Below are 19488 nucleotides of genomic sequence, written 5' to 3'. Positions count from 1 at the left end.
TTGCAAAGTATCAGCAAAGCAAACACTGCAATATGCACGGTCTTAAAAGCTTCCTCTGCAGTCCCAGAGTAAGCAACTGCTTGTCACATTGTATATGGCTGAACAGAAGCTAGTTTTAACATTTGTATTCTGATTTCACTCAGGATGTCCTTAAAATATTCATCTTCACTAAAATTAGGAGTGTATATTTCTAACCATGTGTTTCCTGGACAAATGTGTGTGTAGCAGCTGCTTGCATCTGGGAACAACCTTACACTGGGAAATGCCACTAAAGATCCAAGTAAAGAAAATATTATTTTGCTTTGAAGACCTCTGATATTGTTACTTTTCCTTATACTTTTGATCTTCATGCTGTCATTTCCAAAGGACAAAATTGTCTTTGCCATGCAGTCATATGCAAAAAGCCCTATCTTAATTTTGATGGTCATTTTAGTCTGCAGGTTTGCTCACTATTAAATCCTAAATCTTCTAATAACTGTCTGTAAGAAAAAATATGTCTTGCTTACTTAGTAGTGATAAGCACACAGAATTCTAACTCCTATATAATGTGGTGGTGGTGGTGACTCGCTCTGTAGCCCGATCAAGTCCTGATGCTCAAGTAATTATGCCTGTTCTGCATCCCAGACATTTCAATTTTCACTGTTGTGGCATCCCATGTGTGGCAGCTGATACAGCTAAGTAATTTAGTAGCCAGTAACAGCCGGTGCTACCTTATATCATGCAACTGTCCATCACTGCAAATTCAGTGACAGTCTGGAAGCAGCTTTTTTGCTTCTTAGAGAATGAGTTTATCAGATCCATTAATCCTTCCTCTAGGGTGAAACTGAGCTTCACCATCTGACTGACTGCATACGTTTGTCTCTAGACTGGAAGACAACATAGTTTTTTAGGCATCCAGCTGTATGAGGAAATATAAGTGTAGGGGCTTTTTGTATTTGATGTTACTGCATTAGAAATCTTAAAAGAACTCTTAAAGAAATTAAGTGCTTAAATACCATGGAAATGATAAGGACGTAGCATTATGAATGTGGAGTTATATGTGTTGGATTAATTTTTAACACATAGTTCTAATTATAGTTAACCTATGCTGGCAGTAATGCTGGGTCCCTAACAATGAACCAAGTGCATTTTACTCCTTTGGTCCCCTTTGTTTTCATCCAATGTTTTTAAAGGCCTATCCAATGCCTTCCATGTTTCCCTTGTTTTCCATTTCTGTTTGGACACATGGCTTCATTAGACCTTCCTTAGAAGAAACTTTCACATCTTTCCCTGAAATATTTCTGAAGCCAAAATTTTTACTGTTAATAGCTTTGGCATCTAAATTAGTGCATTAAGCAGATCTTGCTGCATTTGGTTATGGCTGGGTCATGCTTTGCCTTGTGCCTTGAAGGTTTCTCTGCAACAACATGAGCTACAGTCTTTGCAAACTCCACCTCATTGCACTCTCCTCACTTTTCTAACAAACTCCCATTTCCTTGGACACTGAGACTGGGGAGCAGATGAGTAGTTGGACTTTGACCCTTCCTTATCAAGGGGTGCAGTGATGTGACATTCTCTAAGTATCACATTTAAAATGAACTGCAAATTCCCTAATGCCCTGCATGACTTTCCTTTTTTCCCTTGTAATCTGGCTTTTGGAAACATTCCTATAATCCTGCCGCAGTGAGAGGTGTGCTGCAAGCCTAGTCACAGCGGTATTGAGAACCCTGTTCTGGGGGATGGGTTTTTCACTTAAATTTCATCTGTTGACAAGCTGAAATCCTTTGCATTCTTGTGCTTCACTCATTTGCTATGTTGGCTCTTGAAGGCTATTTTTGAATAGGAAAGTTTATTTTTGTCCCCAAAATAGCAGATGAGTTTCTGAAAAAATACGAAGCACAGGTTTATGCTTTTCTTAAACCATTCTATTTACCAAACCTCCTCATATATTGTTGTTAAAGCTGAGTTACATAATTCAGTTGAGCAGGAGGTGTTTAATTAATGAAATATATATAAAATATCTTGAAGGATAATTTGAATTTTAATTCTGCTCTGTTTTTAAAATTGAATTGATAACAAAGAATAGCAAGAATTGTATCAAAACTGCTTCCCTTTTTTCCCCCACTATATTGTCTCAAATCTCCTGCAAAAGAAAGATTTAGAAATCTAAATAAAGCACATTTGAGTCTTGTCTTTCACTGAATCCTTGTGCTGACAAAGAATGTGTATCAAAAGAATTGGACCCTATATTTATGCAGATTTTATGGTAGTTTAAATCTCAGCACTTGAAACCTAGCACAATATGGGTAAATAACACTTTTGTAGCAGTCTGACAGGTTTTAAATGTCATCTCAGGCATATTGAACTAGAATGAACAAAGCAGCATGGGCATTATTTCTGAGAAGTAAAATCAACATATAAACCATTATTTACTGAAAACAGTAAATTTCCTGACCAAAAAAATGGGATCTGAAACTTTTCATTTGTGCTGGTTGTAAACCAGTGCCTGGCTTCCTGATTTCCTGAGGCTCCTTCTTATGTACGTTTCAGCTTACACTGCTCTGAACTTCCATGTTTCTGTGAGTTCTGTTTAGAGTAGTTATCAATGTATGTTTTTTCCCCTAGAGGTTATTTGTTAGATATCAGTAAATTAGAGCTTAATTAAGTAATACTGTCCTTTCATTAAAACATTGTATATAAAAAAACCCAATAAATGCTATGCACCATAAGCTAGGGTATATCTGGGAACTTTATATTAAACTGGAGAAGTTTCATTGTGTTTTTATCAGTTCTTCTTATTTTTATTTTTCAGGAGCTATTTAGACCCATACTAAGCAAAGTAGTGCTTTGTTTCACTGATTCTATATTAATTTCTTACAGATGAACAGAGACTCCAGTAGTAACTCATTTGAAATCAATGACAGAATTTGTATTGACTTAATAAATAACGCATCAGATTTCTGAAAGAAAATGCTAACGGCTGTCATTCTTTCGTGATCTAAATTTATTTCCTTCTCCTTTGTCCTTAAGGAAGATATAGATCTATACAAGAAATTAGATCTTGGTATAAAAATAGATTTAAAGTGATTTCAACCTTAAAATAGCTGACAACATCTTTAAATCAATAGATTTAAAAAAAATAAATATTTGGAAATAATCCAAAAGAAGATGTAGCGAAGGGAGTGAAGTTGGCAGATTGTTAAAATTAATGCTTTAATCTCAATTGAAACAGCAACATTTATCTTCTTAGTTCTTTCGTAAAGGGAAAACATGTCATTCAGTCTAGTAAGAATTTTTTAAATTGAGACATAAAGACCTCTCTTCTAAAAGTCATGCTAGGATTAATTTCCCATTTAAGAGCTTATTTCTAGCTTTATTTAGTAAGAAACTGAATACACCATAAACAATTCAATTTGAGAAACCAACTAATTTTAAGCATGGCTTATTTAAAAGTAATTTGTACTATCCTTGTAAGTGTTTTGTTTTTTAAAGCATAAAATAGTTTGATTTCAACATTTTCATTTATGGCTCTAACAGGGTGCACTAATTAAGTCCATTTCAATACACTGTAATTGCCTTCGTAATCCCCCTTTGCAAAATGGGAAATATTTCTATGATGTCCATGTTTTTTGTTAGTGTGGTAGATTAGATTTAGTTAGTGTGGTAAGTTTTTGGTATTTTTTCCCCAGAAGAATGAACGCCATACATTTGTCTCTGTAGTTTAAACATCGCTATTGTTTTGGGCACCAGAGATGTGGGCAATGACAATTGGCATCCTCGGCTGTGCAGAGAACAGAATTTTAGACGTCTTTTGAAAAGTTGGGTGTGGTGAGGGGATTTTGTCCCATTTTTTTTCCTCTGTGTAATTTTGTTTGCCCTGTTTCTTCTGCTAGGTGCATTAAAATTTCTACAGTTATTCATAATAAGATATGCATGATGCAGTGATCCTGCAGGCAGCTGGTGTGGAGCATGGAAAAATACTGACTGGTGAGCCTGACCTCTGGGCTGTGGTTCAACAGGGAATTAAGCTGAGCTTACAGCTCACTGCTATCAAAGGGGGAAAGATTTAATTTCCCTTTCCTCCCTTCCTTGCAGTCTCACCACTTCCTCCTCTGCACACCTTCTCACTGCGATCTTTGCTGAGCTGACCTAACTCTTTAACCCAGCAGAAAGCTTTACTTTCTCAGGTTATTTTATTGCTAGGTGATTTGTCTTATGGAGAGGAATCTGAAAAGCACCCAAAGGAGTACAATGTAAGAGGCAAAAGCCAAGGAAAGGAAGATGAGGAGCTCAACTGCTTGGAACCTCCCCTTGCAAATGTACATAAGCAGTACGGGGTAGCAGGCCGAGTCTCTGTATTTAAAGTCAGTGGTACAAAGAAACAAATTGAATTCTGCTGCAGTAATTACTCAGCCCTGTTAGGGCCCAAGTTCAGCCTAGCCAAGCTAAAGATTCCTGTGAACTTCACGGTCATGTCCCATATACGTTGAGCAAATGTGTTAACTATTTCCCTTAATGACAATATTTCTTTTTGCAAGTATTAATTCACTTTAAACCGCTGTGAGGTAACTGTAAAGCTGCCTTCTGCAGCTGACTGAGGCAAGATCTAACCAAACATTAGGAACTCATTCAAGGGAAGTATGTTTGTTGACCACCTTCAAGGTTAAATCTTTAATAAGACCTCTCTAATAAATAAAGACCCTTCTCAGCTGTTCAGCACAGACTAGGCTTTGATCTTTATTTTGCTTCATTTGGTGGAAAGAGTATTTATATCACTGGTTTACTAACGCCAAGCCTGTCTGTCCTTTTCTTCTTTATTAATAGTTTTGTGTAATTCATACATACTTTTATTGCAACATAGTGATTCAATTAAGTGGCAAGCATTGCCAATGATAGTTTCTTCATAACCTTTTTACATGCTTGCTGTAGAGTTCTGTTAAGCTTGTCACTTCACTCTCTGAGAGTCTATAAGAATGTAAGGTGGGGTAGTTGAACAAAATCCTTAATCAGACTCTTACTCTTTAGAGCAGAATGGGATTTTGAGGTATAGGCATTATCCATAACGTCAAAACTCAGACCAGTGGATGGGGCTTGCCCCACACCCCCTACCCTAACCTTGAGTTCAGGCATATCATTGCTCTAACTAGAAGTCTCTACTATCCAAAGCAGATGTATTTTGACTCAAAATAAAGGGAAACTCCTTTCCCTAGATGTGAACATTAACCAGGGCAGACTTGTGACAACTGGTCTATGTGTACAGTACCTAGAAGCAGCAAGCTGAGTTATCGTGGTGCTCTTTTGTACAGAGCTGCTGAATGACCATCAAAGGTGAATATGGGCTGGCTGATTCATCCTAGGGTTTTTTTCCGCTGACTTTTAGTTTTGCCAGCAATAATTCTGAGTCAAGTAATTCTTGCCACGTTTCTGCTTGTGCTTGACTTTAGTTTTTTCTCTCTTCTCCCACTTCGTGTTGTAAAGGTTCATTTGTCTTTGTGGAAGTGGATCCCAAAAACATTTTGAGAGCCCTGCTGAAAACACACATGTGCAGACACGCTTGCACTCTGACTCTGATTTTCTTTACTGAGAGAACTTCTTGCCTCAGACTCAGTAACAAAGACTGAGAATCTAGTAGGTGGTGTTCTGTGTGAGGGACAGGCATATGTGATATGATACAGGCTTTTATACGGTGAATGACAAAAGTGGCTGCAGTAAGATTTCAGAGATAACATTCTATCATTTCCTACGTTTTGAGTACAAGCATCCTTTTTTTTTTTTTTTTTTTGTCAAATCTGTCCAAGAAATATTTTTTATGTCAGCAGTAGAGAAACTGTTGTGATTTTCCATCTGTCTTTAACCAGATGATTGCTGCTCTGCTTCAGACCACAATGTCAGCTGGGAAGTCCCTTGCATAGCTGCTCAGTTGTCATAACAAAAAGATGTTTCTCTCACCTACCAGCATTATTTACTTCCTCTTCTGTTTTGGAGACATCAGGCAGTTTTCTGGTACTCAGGCCGTAATGCAGTTTGAAAAGCAAGTAAATCATGCTACAGGGTGAAAACAAGGCAGAGTGATGCTGATTATGTGCTTCTTTGATACTGTTACATGAATACAACCTCGGTCTGTTTTTCACCTCAAAAATTAGTCCAGACAATAGATGTCAGCAGTTAAGGAAATACAAGTTAAAGTACCAAGGAGCAGTCGCACTTGTCTTTCTCCTGTCTCTTGAGCTACAGAAACTTGCCAGAGGGAAAGCAAGGTCTGTATTTGCTGAGAGTGTTTATCAGATGTCTCCGTGGGGATTATTACTGTGGATTATTTATTTGTTAACAGTTTCACAGTGGCAGTTTGGGGGGGGGCCATAAGGGCAGGACCAAAATGCAGCACTAATGATCGGTGAAGTTAGATCCTTTCCCAATTTGATTACACTTTAAGAGGTAAAAACATTAAAATGTGGATGAGGGAACCAAGAGAAGAAGAATGGGAACCGGAATAACAAAAATAAGGATGTCAAGGACCTGGACACAGAGGAGAGTCCATGGTTCTCTCAATCTGTCCTCCTTGGTTAGAGCTGAGATACGTTTATGCGAGTATGTACACTGCCATTACTTGGTTAAATTCCCTGCTTTAAACATAAACCAGAAAAGAGGATGGTGCATTTCAATGCTGTTCATTTTGCATTTTCACAAGCTGCCACTTTGAAAAAAAAAAAGATGTTTGGGCATGTTTTTTGAGGGTGAAGAGTAAGTGTAGGAGCAAGTACCGAAATTTACTTCTGTGTATGTCAAACTTTCACACATGCATCTGTAAGTGTAGTGCATACATACAAGCTGGTAGGAGGCTTTCTTCAAACAGAAGGGGGGGTTGGCTGTTTGGTGAGAGATGCTATAAATGTAAATCTTTTGGAAAATCTAAAAATGAACTGGTGCTAGTGCAAGACAGCGTTTTGTTGAGTGAATGTTTAGTAAGACATCAATAGAGAAGATGAGTATCTTCTCAAATACTATATATAGCATTTATTTCTAAATTCAGAAACAAGTTCTATTTGTGAAAATAGATCATAACTGACAGCTTCTTGATTTTAATTGTGTGGTCCTCTTTTTATAGGAGTGATGTAGGGAATTACAGGTCATTTGCATCATCCTCTCTCTTGGAAAAATGTTGTCAGTTCCCGCCTTCATGTGTGAACCTTCCAGGAGCTAATTTTTACCTTTGCTTTGGAAGGAAACAGGAGCTTGAAAAGAAACAGGAGCTGACCTCAGGCCACAGTTCAGCTTAGGGAGAAGGGAGGGAACATCGGCAAGCAAAATAAAATGTCAAAAAATAAAGCAAAGCAAAGTAAAGGGGACTGGTTCTGGGTTAAAGCTAGATGAAGAACAGAGCAAACAGGAACGATTGCCGTTGATTACTGAAAGGTGCAGTATGTGTTGATGGAAAATTAAATTTATTCTTCCATTTGGTGTGGCAGTTATTGATGCATAAGATCTGTTAGTACATCTCATTCACTTTCTGCTTGCAGGCCTGTTTCTTATCTTGTTCCTCTTACAGCTCTGTGGATTCCACAATTTCTTTTGGATTATTTCATAAATGGATATTTTGCATGTGTATTCAACCACAATTCTTTATTTTTGCTGCTTTTCCATCCTGTGGTACAGTCTCTTATCCTATTCAACATCTGTCCCTTAGCTTTAGAGGGCAGGAGCAGGTATTATATTAACGTGTCAGCTTCTCATCAGCTGCCTTTCCCTTGCTCCTGCTGCTCTTTGAGCCTAACTTTTACCAACATTAATGAGCACATGTAGTCCCTCCCTTCATTTCTGCAGTCTCCCAAACACACTTTTGTCACTATTACCCATTGACAATGTGTATTAACAAACATTTTTAGAAGTTGCCCTACTGCTTGGACCCAACCCGTCTTCATTTCTACTGCTCACTTAAAAAACTAAATAAATTGACATTTTGTTTAGCAGAGCTTTGTCACAATTTTCAGCCTTTCCTCCGTCCCATCTGCTCCCCCAGCTGCTCAGTCACACCCTGCCCTCCATTTTCAGTGTGCCTAACTGCAGATAGATAAAATAGCCGGTAACTGTTAGTCAGGATGTGTTGCTTCCCTTCCCACTGTCCCATCTGCTCCTCGCTCTCCTTCAGCTTTTCACCCGTGCTCTTGTTTTTATGCTGTCCTGTTATTTTTGGCAAATGGCTGCATTGCGGATGGCCCAGATTCAAGGAACGCGTTGAGGTGTTCACTCTCGTGGTAATGGGGTGATTACCAGGGTTCAGGGATAGACATTGAAGAGATGGCCCGTTATTTATCTAAGAACATTTTCTACAAGAGAGCACTTAGAAGCGTTGTTAAGATTGACTGGATGGTCTCTGTTGCTTCTGTAGAGAAGTAAACAAATTCAGGCCTTAGTCTTCAGTTGTGATTCAAGAAATTGAAAGGATGGAGCTTTAATAACTGTAGGAAGCACACTTACTCCCCCTCATACGCTAGGAAAGGCAGTGAAAGATAATTCACTACCATGAATATAACACTTAGTTGTGTTATATTCAGTTATATTCAAGTTAATTTACTTGATTTCTTCAACACAACAAATAGTGCAGTTTGTGTATCTTATTTTAAAATTATTATGGATAAGTCAGCTGATAGGTCAAAGTGGGAGAGGATTAAATCTGTAGAACAGATAGTAATTAAATACATTTTTTAAAAAAAGGCAACTCTTCTAAAAATTGTACTAGATTATTTTGACCCTTTAAAAACCAAAGGCATATGAAAATAGAATAATGTTAATCTGTAATGTTGCAGTTTGTAGTATCAAGCACATGTTTCATGTCACTCTGGCCATACTATCTGACAGTCTTATTCCATGGTGCATATGTTCCCGTAAGAAATATTCAACTGCCTCTCCAATTTTACCATACGGTCTTATTTTGCCATGTGCTTGGATTATCAAGTCTCTATAAGGTCAGTTCAAAAAGAAATAAATGTTGTGAATCTCTATTTTACCACATGAAGATGGACTCTTGTTTAAATTGCAGCAAACTTAATTCCCTTACACGGGACTTGTTAAAGTATTTTTAGTATGAGCAAGCTTGATAACGTCACTGACTTTATGTAGAAGTTTTCTTTAATCTGTCCCAGAGCAGCTATATAAATGAGATGCATTGCAAAGGCAGCACGCAGAGATAGTTTCGACCTTCTGAGCACTTGCCAAGAAGTTACCAGCTAATGTCTGTCAGGGGAGGCTTTTTGTCACGTGTCACCCTGTCAATGAGACTGGGTTTGCAGTGTGGTGGAAAGTAAGCACCCCAGTTCCCGAGCCCTCCCTAAAACAGTGCGATGCACGTGACCTGCTCCCAAAACAAGCTACTGCAAATAGATTCAGCAACCCTCTGAATAATGAGCATTTGGGACATGCCAAGTCACCATGGGGCCACTGCTGTTGCTAGAAAAAGTTCAAGAATGGTAGCCGTAGGAAGATGGAGGATTGGATCCCTGATAAAATACTGGGGAATATATTTCTGTAGAAGACTTCAGTGCGATATTTTGTATAGGACTGCCTAGTTTTGACTGCTGTACAAAATACAGTCTTGGGCATGTGCTCGACTTCCACATAGGATGGTGGATGACTTATTCTGGTCAGTATTCCCCAAAGTATTTTCTCTGTTGTTGGCTAGCTAGGAGATATAAATGCATTTACGAAAAACACTTCTGGACCCTCAATTTCATCTCTCCGTGCCATTCATTAATATCATTGTACACTGTGCTGTAAATAAGTGAAAATGCAAATTTATTGTTGATTAGCTCAACCTCACCTTAGAGAGAAGTTCTTTTAAATGATGCTCTGCTGTCTGGAGCCACTTCTCCTGCCATTTTTCTTTGTTTTGGACTCATAGGGGTGTAATTACCTTGCAGAGTAAATAAAGTGAGTATTTTCCTCACAGCCTCTTCCTAGAGAAACTGATGCTTTACGGTCTAGACAAGTGGTCTGTGTGGTGGGTGGGGAACTGGCTGACAGGCTGCAACCAGAGGGTGGTGTAAATAGCTCTTTTTCAAATTGGCAGCTTGTCACAAGTGGGGTCCCCCAGGGATCGATATTGAGCCCAAACCTGTTTAGTATCTTCATAAGTGATCTGGATGATGGCATCAAGTGTACCCTGATGAAGTTTGCTGATGATACAAAACAGGGGGGTAGTGGACACTTTGGAAGAGAGGCACCCTGCAGGAAGACCTGGAAAAGCTGGAAGAGTGGGCTAACAAGAACCTTATGAAGTTCAACAAGGACAAGTGTCTTGCACCTGGGAAAACATAATGCAGGAGTGCAGCACAGGTTGGGATCTACCTGGCTGGGGTACAGCTCTGTGGAAACAAACCTGGGGGTCCTGGTGGTTCAATATGAGCAAACAGTGTGTTGCAGTGGCAAAGAAAGCCAAGAGGATGCTGGGTTACATCAACAAGGGCATCACCAGCAGAGATAAAGAAGTCATTGTCCCACTCTACTCAGCACTTGTCAGGCCATACCTGGAATACTGTGTTCAGTTTTGGTCCCTGCTATACAAAAAAGATGTGGACAGTCTGGAGAGGGTCCAGAGAAGGGCCACAAAGGTGATCAAAGGACTGAGAAGCCTGCCATGTGAGGAAAGGCTGACAGAATTGGGATTGTTCAGCCTTGAGAAAAGAAAGCTTAGAGGAGACCTTATCACCATGTTCCAGTATTTAAAGGGTGACTACAAAGAAGATGGAGACTCCCTTTTTACAAGGGATCACATGAAGAAGGCACATGATAATGGGTACAAGTTACCTCTGGGGAGATTCCGATTAGACACAAGAGGAAAATTTTTCACAATGAGAACAATTAGCCATCGGAATTATCTCCCTAGAGAAGTGGCGGATTCCTCAACGTTGGACACTTAAGATTCAGCTGGACAGGGTGCTGGGCAATCTTGTCTAGACAGTGCCTTTAGAAAGAAAGGCTGGGCCAGATGATCCTTGAGATCCCTTCCAACATGGTATTCTATGATTCTTTTCACGCCTGTCTTCTTCCACCCCTCTCAAACACATACAGAGATTTACATTTCAAGGTACCCTACTACATGATAGTCTCGTTTATTTTTGTAAGATGACTGAGAAATCCCAGTTGAGAGAGATCTGATGGTAGACAATTTTGTTAGACCCAACAATGTGCAGAGAGAGGTTTTTCCCAGCTTCTGGCAAAAATGTCTGAGGCTGATCTTCATTTACAGCACAAATTGGATTGGAATAACAACCCAAACTCCATTCAGTCCCAGGAAAGTTGGCCTGAGCCAACCTTTGTAAGTCACCTCCTGTGTCATGCCACATGCCTTTGGACTGAATATCTTGACAAGATGTCTATTTTTTTGCGTAGTTTAAATGCTACAGTCCATTTATTTCACAGTGTGTGAGGAAGTGGGGGTGATTACTAAAAGTAAAGTACGATGAGGTATTGATGCGAGATTACAAGTAAGATGGAGCATTGAGGAAGGATGTAAATATAAGGGTTTCAGCCAGACAGCCATAACTTCATTGTAATTTTTGCACTAGGTGCTCTTTTGCCACTCTATCTTCTGGCTGTATTTCCAACAGGAAAAGAGGAAAGAGAAAGACACATCAATAAAATCCAGAGAAACACCACAAATCTATAGCAGCTGCTTGTATTGTTGCAATGGAACATGTTGTTAAAAGCGTTAAATAGCATAATGAAGAGTTGTGGGTGTGGAGGTTTTTTTTAATTTTGTCTGCTTTGATGAAAACAACTTGCTGTGTATTCAGAAAAATCCACATGCTGTTAGTTATTTCAATCACAAATGTTATTATGGATTATCTAGACCAGCATCATTCCTTTTTCATGGGTAAATTAATGCTTCCAGTGTATTAATTTGAGCACAATAGCTGCTCAGGTACTTTCATAGTTAGCTTTTTCCAGATGACATGAGATGTTTAAAGAGCGTTTTCTTTTTTTACCTTTGTTGCAGCAGGGTGAAAGCTGCATTGACATCAAAGACTCTCAGGAAAATGTGTACTGCTTTTTGGATCAATGCCTAGCAAAGTTAATGGAAATTAGCTACAGCAAAACCCAGAAAGGGTTCAGTGTTTGTCTAAACTCTTTCTGTCTTAAACTACTCCCTTATACCTTATAAATGACCAAAGGCTTTTACAGTCTGTACTACAGTTAACTTATATTGTTTAACATACAGCACTTTTGTAGAGGGTGATGTATTATATGTGACATTTTTATTTCTTTTTTTAGTAACTGCATTAATATTTTTTTAAAAAAAAAAATGGCTGAGCTTTTTTAGCTATTCATGTTGTTTGTCTTAGTTGTATTGCCTTGCGTTGTAAAACAGGCAGACCTTACAAACTTACCAGGTCTAATCAGTACCTTGGTGGAAAGTGCAGTCCAATGTCAGCTGTCTGATGGGTTGTCCATCTCTAATTCTTTCTACAGTTTTACCAGAAGATTCTCTTTTTTTTTTTCCTTCTCCTAATTAAAGCTGTTTCTCTATAGAGTTGATGAATAAGTTTGATAGACAAAGGGAGAGTGAAAGGTAGATCCGATGATAGACTATGCTCTATTGTAAGCTACAGCTCAATCAAAATTAATTAGCATGGTGTAAGAAGAGGGTAAGTTTGGTGACTTTTAACACAACAGTTCAAGCTAGCATGATCATAAATCCTCCTTATTTAAGCTTGGTTGTTAACATTGATTTAATAGCAAGATTTCAAACATTTTCTCTGTGTGCGTGCCCTTATGCATTCCAAAAAGGCGTACATTTTTCATATATGAGACCATGCATTCATACTATGCATTTCAGGAAGAGACAAACTTAAGATATCCTCTACCCGTGTGTGAACTGAAGGAGAATGTTTTGGAAGCCCTTGGGCAGCTTTGGAGGTGCAAAGCACTAGAAAGGGAAAAAGTTGTTTCACTAGGTAACTGTCGGTGTCTCTGAATATTTACATAATTATCTTATATTCTCTACCCTTCTGCTCTGATGCCCTAGTTTTCATCCAGAATTTTCAGAGAAAAATCTCAGTCCCTGTTTTCATACATGAATGTTTTTCATAGTATTGTATGCAAGATTGACTACTGCTGTATTGCGCATACAGGCTGATACAGTTTATGTATCCCCATTTTTGTGCTGACTCAGACTGACTCTTACACTAGATATAGTTCTGACTGGGGCTGACATTCAATTTACCAGAGATCTTCTTTGCAGTAATATGTTAAAATTGTATTTTTATGCTTGTAGCTGTGATTTATTTGAAGATTTGTCACTTTATAATCTATCACTTGAAACATTTGTTTTGATGCTTACAAAACCAGCAATTTAATTGTCTAGGAATGTATTTTTAGGTCTGCTTTGAGCATGTTTATGTTGTTTCAGGTATCTGAGCATGAATTCTGGTCTCGCTGCAGATATTAAAGATTAATTTCTGCTCTTTTTTTTGATGCTGCAGTCACAAGACTTGGTTTTCTGCAACATCAACATTTATGACATGAAGGCTGAGCAGCTACTGATATTTTCCTTAGTTCCCATGCCCTGGCAAATGCTCATCGCTTCACACGAAGCATTCAGTCTTTTGCAGATTCAGGCACTATGTAAAGAGGCTTTCAGCCTGGGGCCATGATGAACAATATATTTTTCTTATGCAGTAATGAGACAATATTTCCTTGTGATGTGCTATAATGCTCTTTAAAATTTGTTCTAGCAGCTGAATATTGGAGGAAGCTAAAACTTTCTCATCGTTCTTTAACCATCTTCTTGCAGTCTACGTGCTGCGCTTAAATCTCAGGTGATAATGCAAAATATAGATTCATAAAAATGTAAACTAGTATATGGTGGACAGAGACCTAGTTTATTTATATCATTAGAACAATTAATCAACCAAAGCATTAATGACTTCTGAAGTTGTTTGATGCTGTTTGATGCAACTCCATACTGGAACCTATTGATAGTATTATCCATCCCAGAAGCATGTTTTTACTGTTTATGTCCGTCAACAAAAATTCATCAACAAGTACATTTTATAAGAAAAAAGTTAAGACATAGAATATATAGAACTGTGTCCAGTTCTGGGCTCCGCTCTGCAAGACAGACATGCACATGCTGGAGTGAGTTCAGCAAAGGGCTGCAAAGATGGTAAGGGGACTGGAGCATCTGCTGTAAGAGAAGAGGCTGAGAAAGCTGGGACTGTTTACCCTAGAGAAGACAAGGTTCAGGGGGGTCTTATCGATGTGTATAAACACCTAACTGTAGAGGGGAAGACGAAGCCAGGCTCTTCTCAGTGGTATTTAGTGACAGGACAAAAGGCAACAGGTACGAACTAAAATACAAGAAATTCCATTTAAACGTAAGGAAATCTTTTTTACTGTGCGGGTAGTCAAACACTGGCACAAGTTGCAGTGAGGTTGTGCAGTCTCTGTCATCGGAGATATTCAAAACCCAACTGGACACAGTCCTGAGCAGCCTGTTCTAGCTGACCCTGCTTTGATGACCTTTCTAGGTAACCTCCAGAGGTCTCTTCGTAACCTCAAGTATGATTTAACACCACTATTTATTGTGAAGTCTTACCCAAACTTAAATGGCGTCGGTGGGAACTCTGTGAGATGTTTAAAAAGTTTTGGGATCTGTTCCTTAAGGAGTTGAACTTCTGTATAAAAGTTGTTTGTCGTAACTAAAATGTCTTTTTCTAACATTGCTTGAAAAATTGTAGGGGTTGTTAACTTCATCTGCACCTTTTGTTTTGCCCCTTAGGAGAGTTTTTTCTCGCCAAGAATTCGTCGTCGACTTCATGCTGTCCTAGCATCTGTTAGCACTTCAATGTTGATTTTATCAAATCTAATATTTCTTGGAGGAAATCACGTTGGAAAAATCTACTGGAATAGGATCTTTTTGGAAGGCAAGTTTATTTTTATGTGCTTTCTAGGTAACAGAACTTTCCAAATATTACCTTGGGTGGGCTGAGCCAGGTTCTCTCAGTGCAGTAACTGGGAGTGACTTTTTTTCTGTTCCTGTTCAAAACCATCAAAAATCTGTCTGACAAAATCTAAATAACTAGGCAGGCTGTGTGACTACAAAGAAACATTGCCTTTCTCCCATCAAGTTTAGAAAGAGAGTTATCAGGCTTCTCTGTCAGTGAAATCACTGAAGATCGAATAATAAATGTGTGACAAGTTAGCCAGGTTGTTTGGTTTTTTTTCTGCTCTGCATTTCGGGTACATCAGTAAGAACAGGCGTACTAAAGCCAACCCCATAGATTCTGTGGAAGGTTAGTGAATGAGATCTGCATAATACAGCATAATTGAGCAATTAAGATATTTTTTTTGTCACCGGTCTGTTGTCAGGGTAGGGATCTTCTGATATTGAGGACAAGGTTTGAGGACAGGGGAACTTAGGTGACAGTATCAGCCTGTGGTGTTGCTGAATAAGCAGTGCGCAGCATTGTGCTGTGAGCTGACTCAGGAGACAAATCCAGCTTTATTTTTTTTGCCAGAGTTCAATGTAAGCAGGACCAGTTTTCTTCTTAGGTTCTTATTGCTGCCAGAGCCCCACATTGTCAAAGATCTTGTAGAGGAATATTTCTTCCTCATGAGGGAAGTACTAAAAGGCTTCTGTGCCTTCCTACAAAGACCACCAGTGCCTGTTGTTCCTTCATTCAGTGTTTTCTTCTCTTGCTCCCTGCAATGGTTTAGAGGTCAGCTCTGGAGTTGCAAGGTCCTACTGAAGCATTTCAAATAAATGAAGCTATTAAAGAGTAAGTTATGTACATAAACTGAACGATTTCTCTTCTGAGCTCAAGCGAAAAAACATTCAAACAACCCTAAGAAAGGTACATTTTTAGCATAAACTATAGTGAAGCTTTTTGTTAATAGTGGGCAGGGAAGATGGGGTGAAACATTTGCTCACGTTTGGTTTTTGCTTTTAAAACATAAATGATTCATTTCCTGTTTTTTTAAATAGGCTTTGTTTTCTCTTAAATTGTTTCCTCCATGTTATTTGGCTAATAGTTTCAGTAGAAAAAAATAGCTGTGAGAAGAAGTTTGGAAGTAAAGTTAGACATCACTTCTTATCTATTAAAAAAAAGCACTAGTGAAATTGTCCATTTCAGGTTTGTAGCTTCATGCAAATTATTTTCCTAATGGAATTTGTATATTATAAATGGAGAAAGTATGCCTTCCTCTTTGGAAGGGTTAGCAGTCGGCAGAATGCTGGGGTTTGCATCTGATGAAGGACAATGTTTTAGCAAGTAGAACAGTGTTTAATTAAACCAGATCAATTATTGATGTTTTATCTAGGTTTGATGTGGTGGGGTTTTTTAAATAGTTGTTTGGTCTATTGCTCTGCGTATAACTTGAGTACGTATAGTTACCTCAGTATTAGGTACCAGATAGAAATAGCAAATTAGTTCAGTCATTTGTAACTTTTGTTTCCATGATATGTTAATCAAATTGCTGTGGTTTAACTTTATTTTTTCAACATAAAAGCTTTTACTTAGTGCAACTCATACTCTACTAGTAGAAATCTCAGTGTTAAGCTTTATATGCCTGGATCCTTAGTTCACACAAATTACTGTGAGCATATTCTATTACTGATAACTCACGTGTACAAACTGAAACATGCACTAAGATTTTGTTGCCTCAGCACTCCTGCTCCATTGTGGTTTTCTACTATGGAATAAATGCTGAGCATTGAAGGCCAGTCAAATCCAGAAGGATTATTCAGAACTATGGTCTTCAATTAAAGGAATTTTAAGTGCTGGTCTGTAGGAGTTGTAACAAAAATCTACATGTGTATTTGGAGAGTGCAATGCTAAATGATAAAGGTAAATAAATTTGTGTATAGTCTGCACTGTTCTGGTGAATCCAATTCATCATATTCAGACCAAACTAAATAAGGTAAGGAACAGAGATCACGTAAGGAATAGAGAGCTGTGGAAACAAAGCTGTCCACCTGCTCATCAGCTGCGAAGAATAATCTGTTCCTTTCCTTAGTTCAAATCCCACAAAACTATGTCTACAAATATTTGTATGTATACAGGTAGGAAGAAAATAGGAGAATAGATGTGCATTTCACAGTTTGTAAATTTAATTGGCATTTGTAAATCACTAACAAAATTAGTCAAGAACGTATATGCTAAACACAAGCAATAAAATGCATCTCAGAGCAGAAATCAGATCTCCAGGTTTAGGTGCAATGTTAGGTGGTTTGCATGGCATTTTCAGGTCTGGCAAGTAAATGAACCTCAGGTTATCAGTATTTTGAAACCCTAAATGTCCAGCGTATAGCACTTTGTAGTCAGAAATTATGAGTTCTGTTGTATAATATCTAAAAACTGTGCTTGGAAAGCAGCTTCCCATTAGGATGTGTGTGACAGTGATGCAAATTTAAAATGGGTAACTCTTAAAAGGAAGTTTTACTGAAGCTAAAAATATACAAAATGCACTTCTAGTTTTGCTCTTTGGTTACTGAAGAGGATCTACCATGTTCTTTTGCAAGGAGTATTATCAAAAATCTGTACAGCTGTATGAGAGTGGGGAGGAGAGGACATGGGTATGAAAGCAGTTACATAACAAACTGATTTTAATTCAGAGTAATTAATTAAAGCTTCACTTAAAAATGAGAGGCTTCAACGAGGGGGCTTCTTTGTGGAAGGGCTCTCTCCTGGGACTAGCACTGTGCAGTACTTTTGGTTAAGAGGCTATGGTTATCGGAGCAAGCATGGCCAAAGACATTGAGCTGGGAGGGGACACAAGTATATTGGGTGATAAAAGTATAACACGCTTCCTGTTCTTTCTCTGGTTTTCGAGGAACAGAGCCCAGATCAATGAGAAGAGCGCACAGTGCATGTCAGATATATTTTACTTTGAATAGCTGTCTGAAAGCTGGGCAGCCATTATTTAACTTAACTAAAAACCAGTACTTTAACTATCTAATTTAACTTGCTAAATTGTGAGGAGTGACTCTCTTTAGGGCAGTTCATCCCACATACATCTATCTTGGCATGGGATGAGATGCATTGTCACTCTTCACTGAGTTCAGAGGCATTTTGTACAGGCTAGTTTAGATTAGATTGGACGTCTAACATTTCAGAAGGTGTCCTTTAGCAGACATCCAGCTAAAAGTGAATTTCATCCTTGGTTAGAAATGATTTACCACACGAGTACAGAATGGCTGGCTGAGCAGAAGTCCTGCAGTGAAGGGTAGCTGAGTGTTCTACCATAGAATCATAGAATTGTCTAGGTTGGAAGGGACCTGATCATTGAGTCCAACCATTAACCTAATACTGACAAAACCACCACTAAACCACGTCCCTAAGCACCACATCTACCCGTCTTTTAAATACCTCCAGGGATGGTGATTCAACCATTTCCCTGGGCAGCTTATTCCAATGTTTGACAATCCTTTCAGTGAAGAAATTTTCCTGATATCAGATCTAAACCTCCCCTGGCGCAACTTAAGGCCATTTCCTCTTGTTCTATCACTTGTTACTTGGGAGAAGAGACCGACCCCCACCTTGCAATAACCTCCTTTCAGGAGTGATAAGGTTTCCCCTCAGCCTCCTTTTCTCCAGACTAAATAATTCCAGTTCCCTCAGCTGCTCTTCATAAGACTTGTGCCCTCCCCAGCTTCGTTGCCCTTCTCTGGACACCTCCAGCACTTAAAGGTCTTTCTTGTAGTGAGGGGCCCAAAACTCAACACAGTATTCAAGGGGTGGCCTCACCAGTGCTGAGTACAGGGGGACAATCACTTCCCCAGTCCTGCTGGCCACGCTATTCCTGATACAGACCAGGATGCTGTTGGCCTTCTTGGCCACCTGGGCACACTGTCAGCTCATATTAAGCCGGCTGTTAACCAAAACCCCCAGGTCCCTTTCTGCCAGGCAGCTTTCAGCCACTCTTCCCCCAGCCTGTAGCGCTGCATGGGGTTGCTGTGACCTAAGTGCAGGACCCGGCACTTGACCTTGTTGAACCTCATACCATTGGCCTTAGCCCATCAATGCAGCCTGTCCAGATCCCTGTGTAGAGCCATCCTACCCTCAAGCAGATCAACACTTCCATGCAACTTGGTGGGGTCTGCAAACTTACCGAGGGTGCACTTGATCCCCTGGTGCAGGTCATTGATAAAAATACTAAAGAGAATTTGCCCTAGTCCTGAGCCCTGGGGAACACCACTTGTGATCAGCCACCAACTGGATTTAACTCCATTCACCATAACTCTCTGGGCTTGGCTATCCAGCCAGTTTTTCACCCAGTGGCTAGTACAGCCCAAACCATGACAGAAGCGTACCCCCCTCCAAGCCATAAACAGCCAGTTTCTTCAGGAGAATGCTGTGGGAAATGGCGTCAAAGGCTTTACTGAAGTCCAGATAAACAACATCCACAGCCCTTGCCTCATCCACTAAGCGGGTCACCTTGTCATAGAAAGCGATGAGGTTAGTCAAGCAGGAACCCATGCTGGCTGGGTCTGATCACTTGGTTGTCCTGCAT

At 39.2% G+C, this 19488-nt stretch overlaps 1 protein-coding gene across 1 annotated transcript in view; it reads left to right on the top strand.

Annotated features, from left to right (window-relative positions):
• Positions 1–19488, top strand: part of HHAT (hedgehog acyltransferase) — a 156778-nt gene that overhangs the window by 75889 nt on the left and 61401 nt on the right. Inside the window, exon 10 of the mRNA XM_009888609.1 lies at positions 14756–14900. Coding sequence (XP_009886911.1) covers positions 14756–14900 — 145 coding nt within the window. The remainder of the gene's footprint in view (positions 1–14755; positions 14901–19488) is intronic.

The sequence above is a fragment of the Charadrius vociferus genome, unplaced genomic scaffold, assembly GCF_000708025.1.
Source record: "Charadrius vociferus isolate BGI_N301 unplaced genomic scaffold, ASM70802v2 scaffold340, whole genome shotgun sequence".
Lineage (NCBI taxonomy): Eukaryota > Metazoa > Chordata > Aves > Charadriiformes > Charadriidae > Charadrius > Charadrius vociferus.
This window is presented reverse-complemented; position numbering and strand designations above follow the sequence as displayed.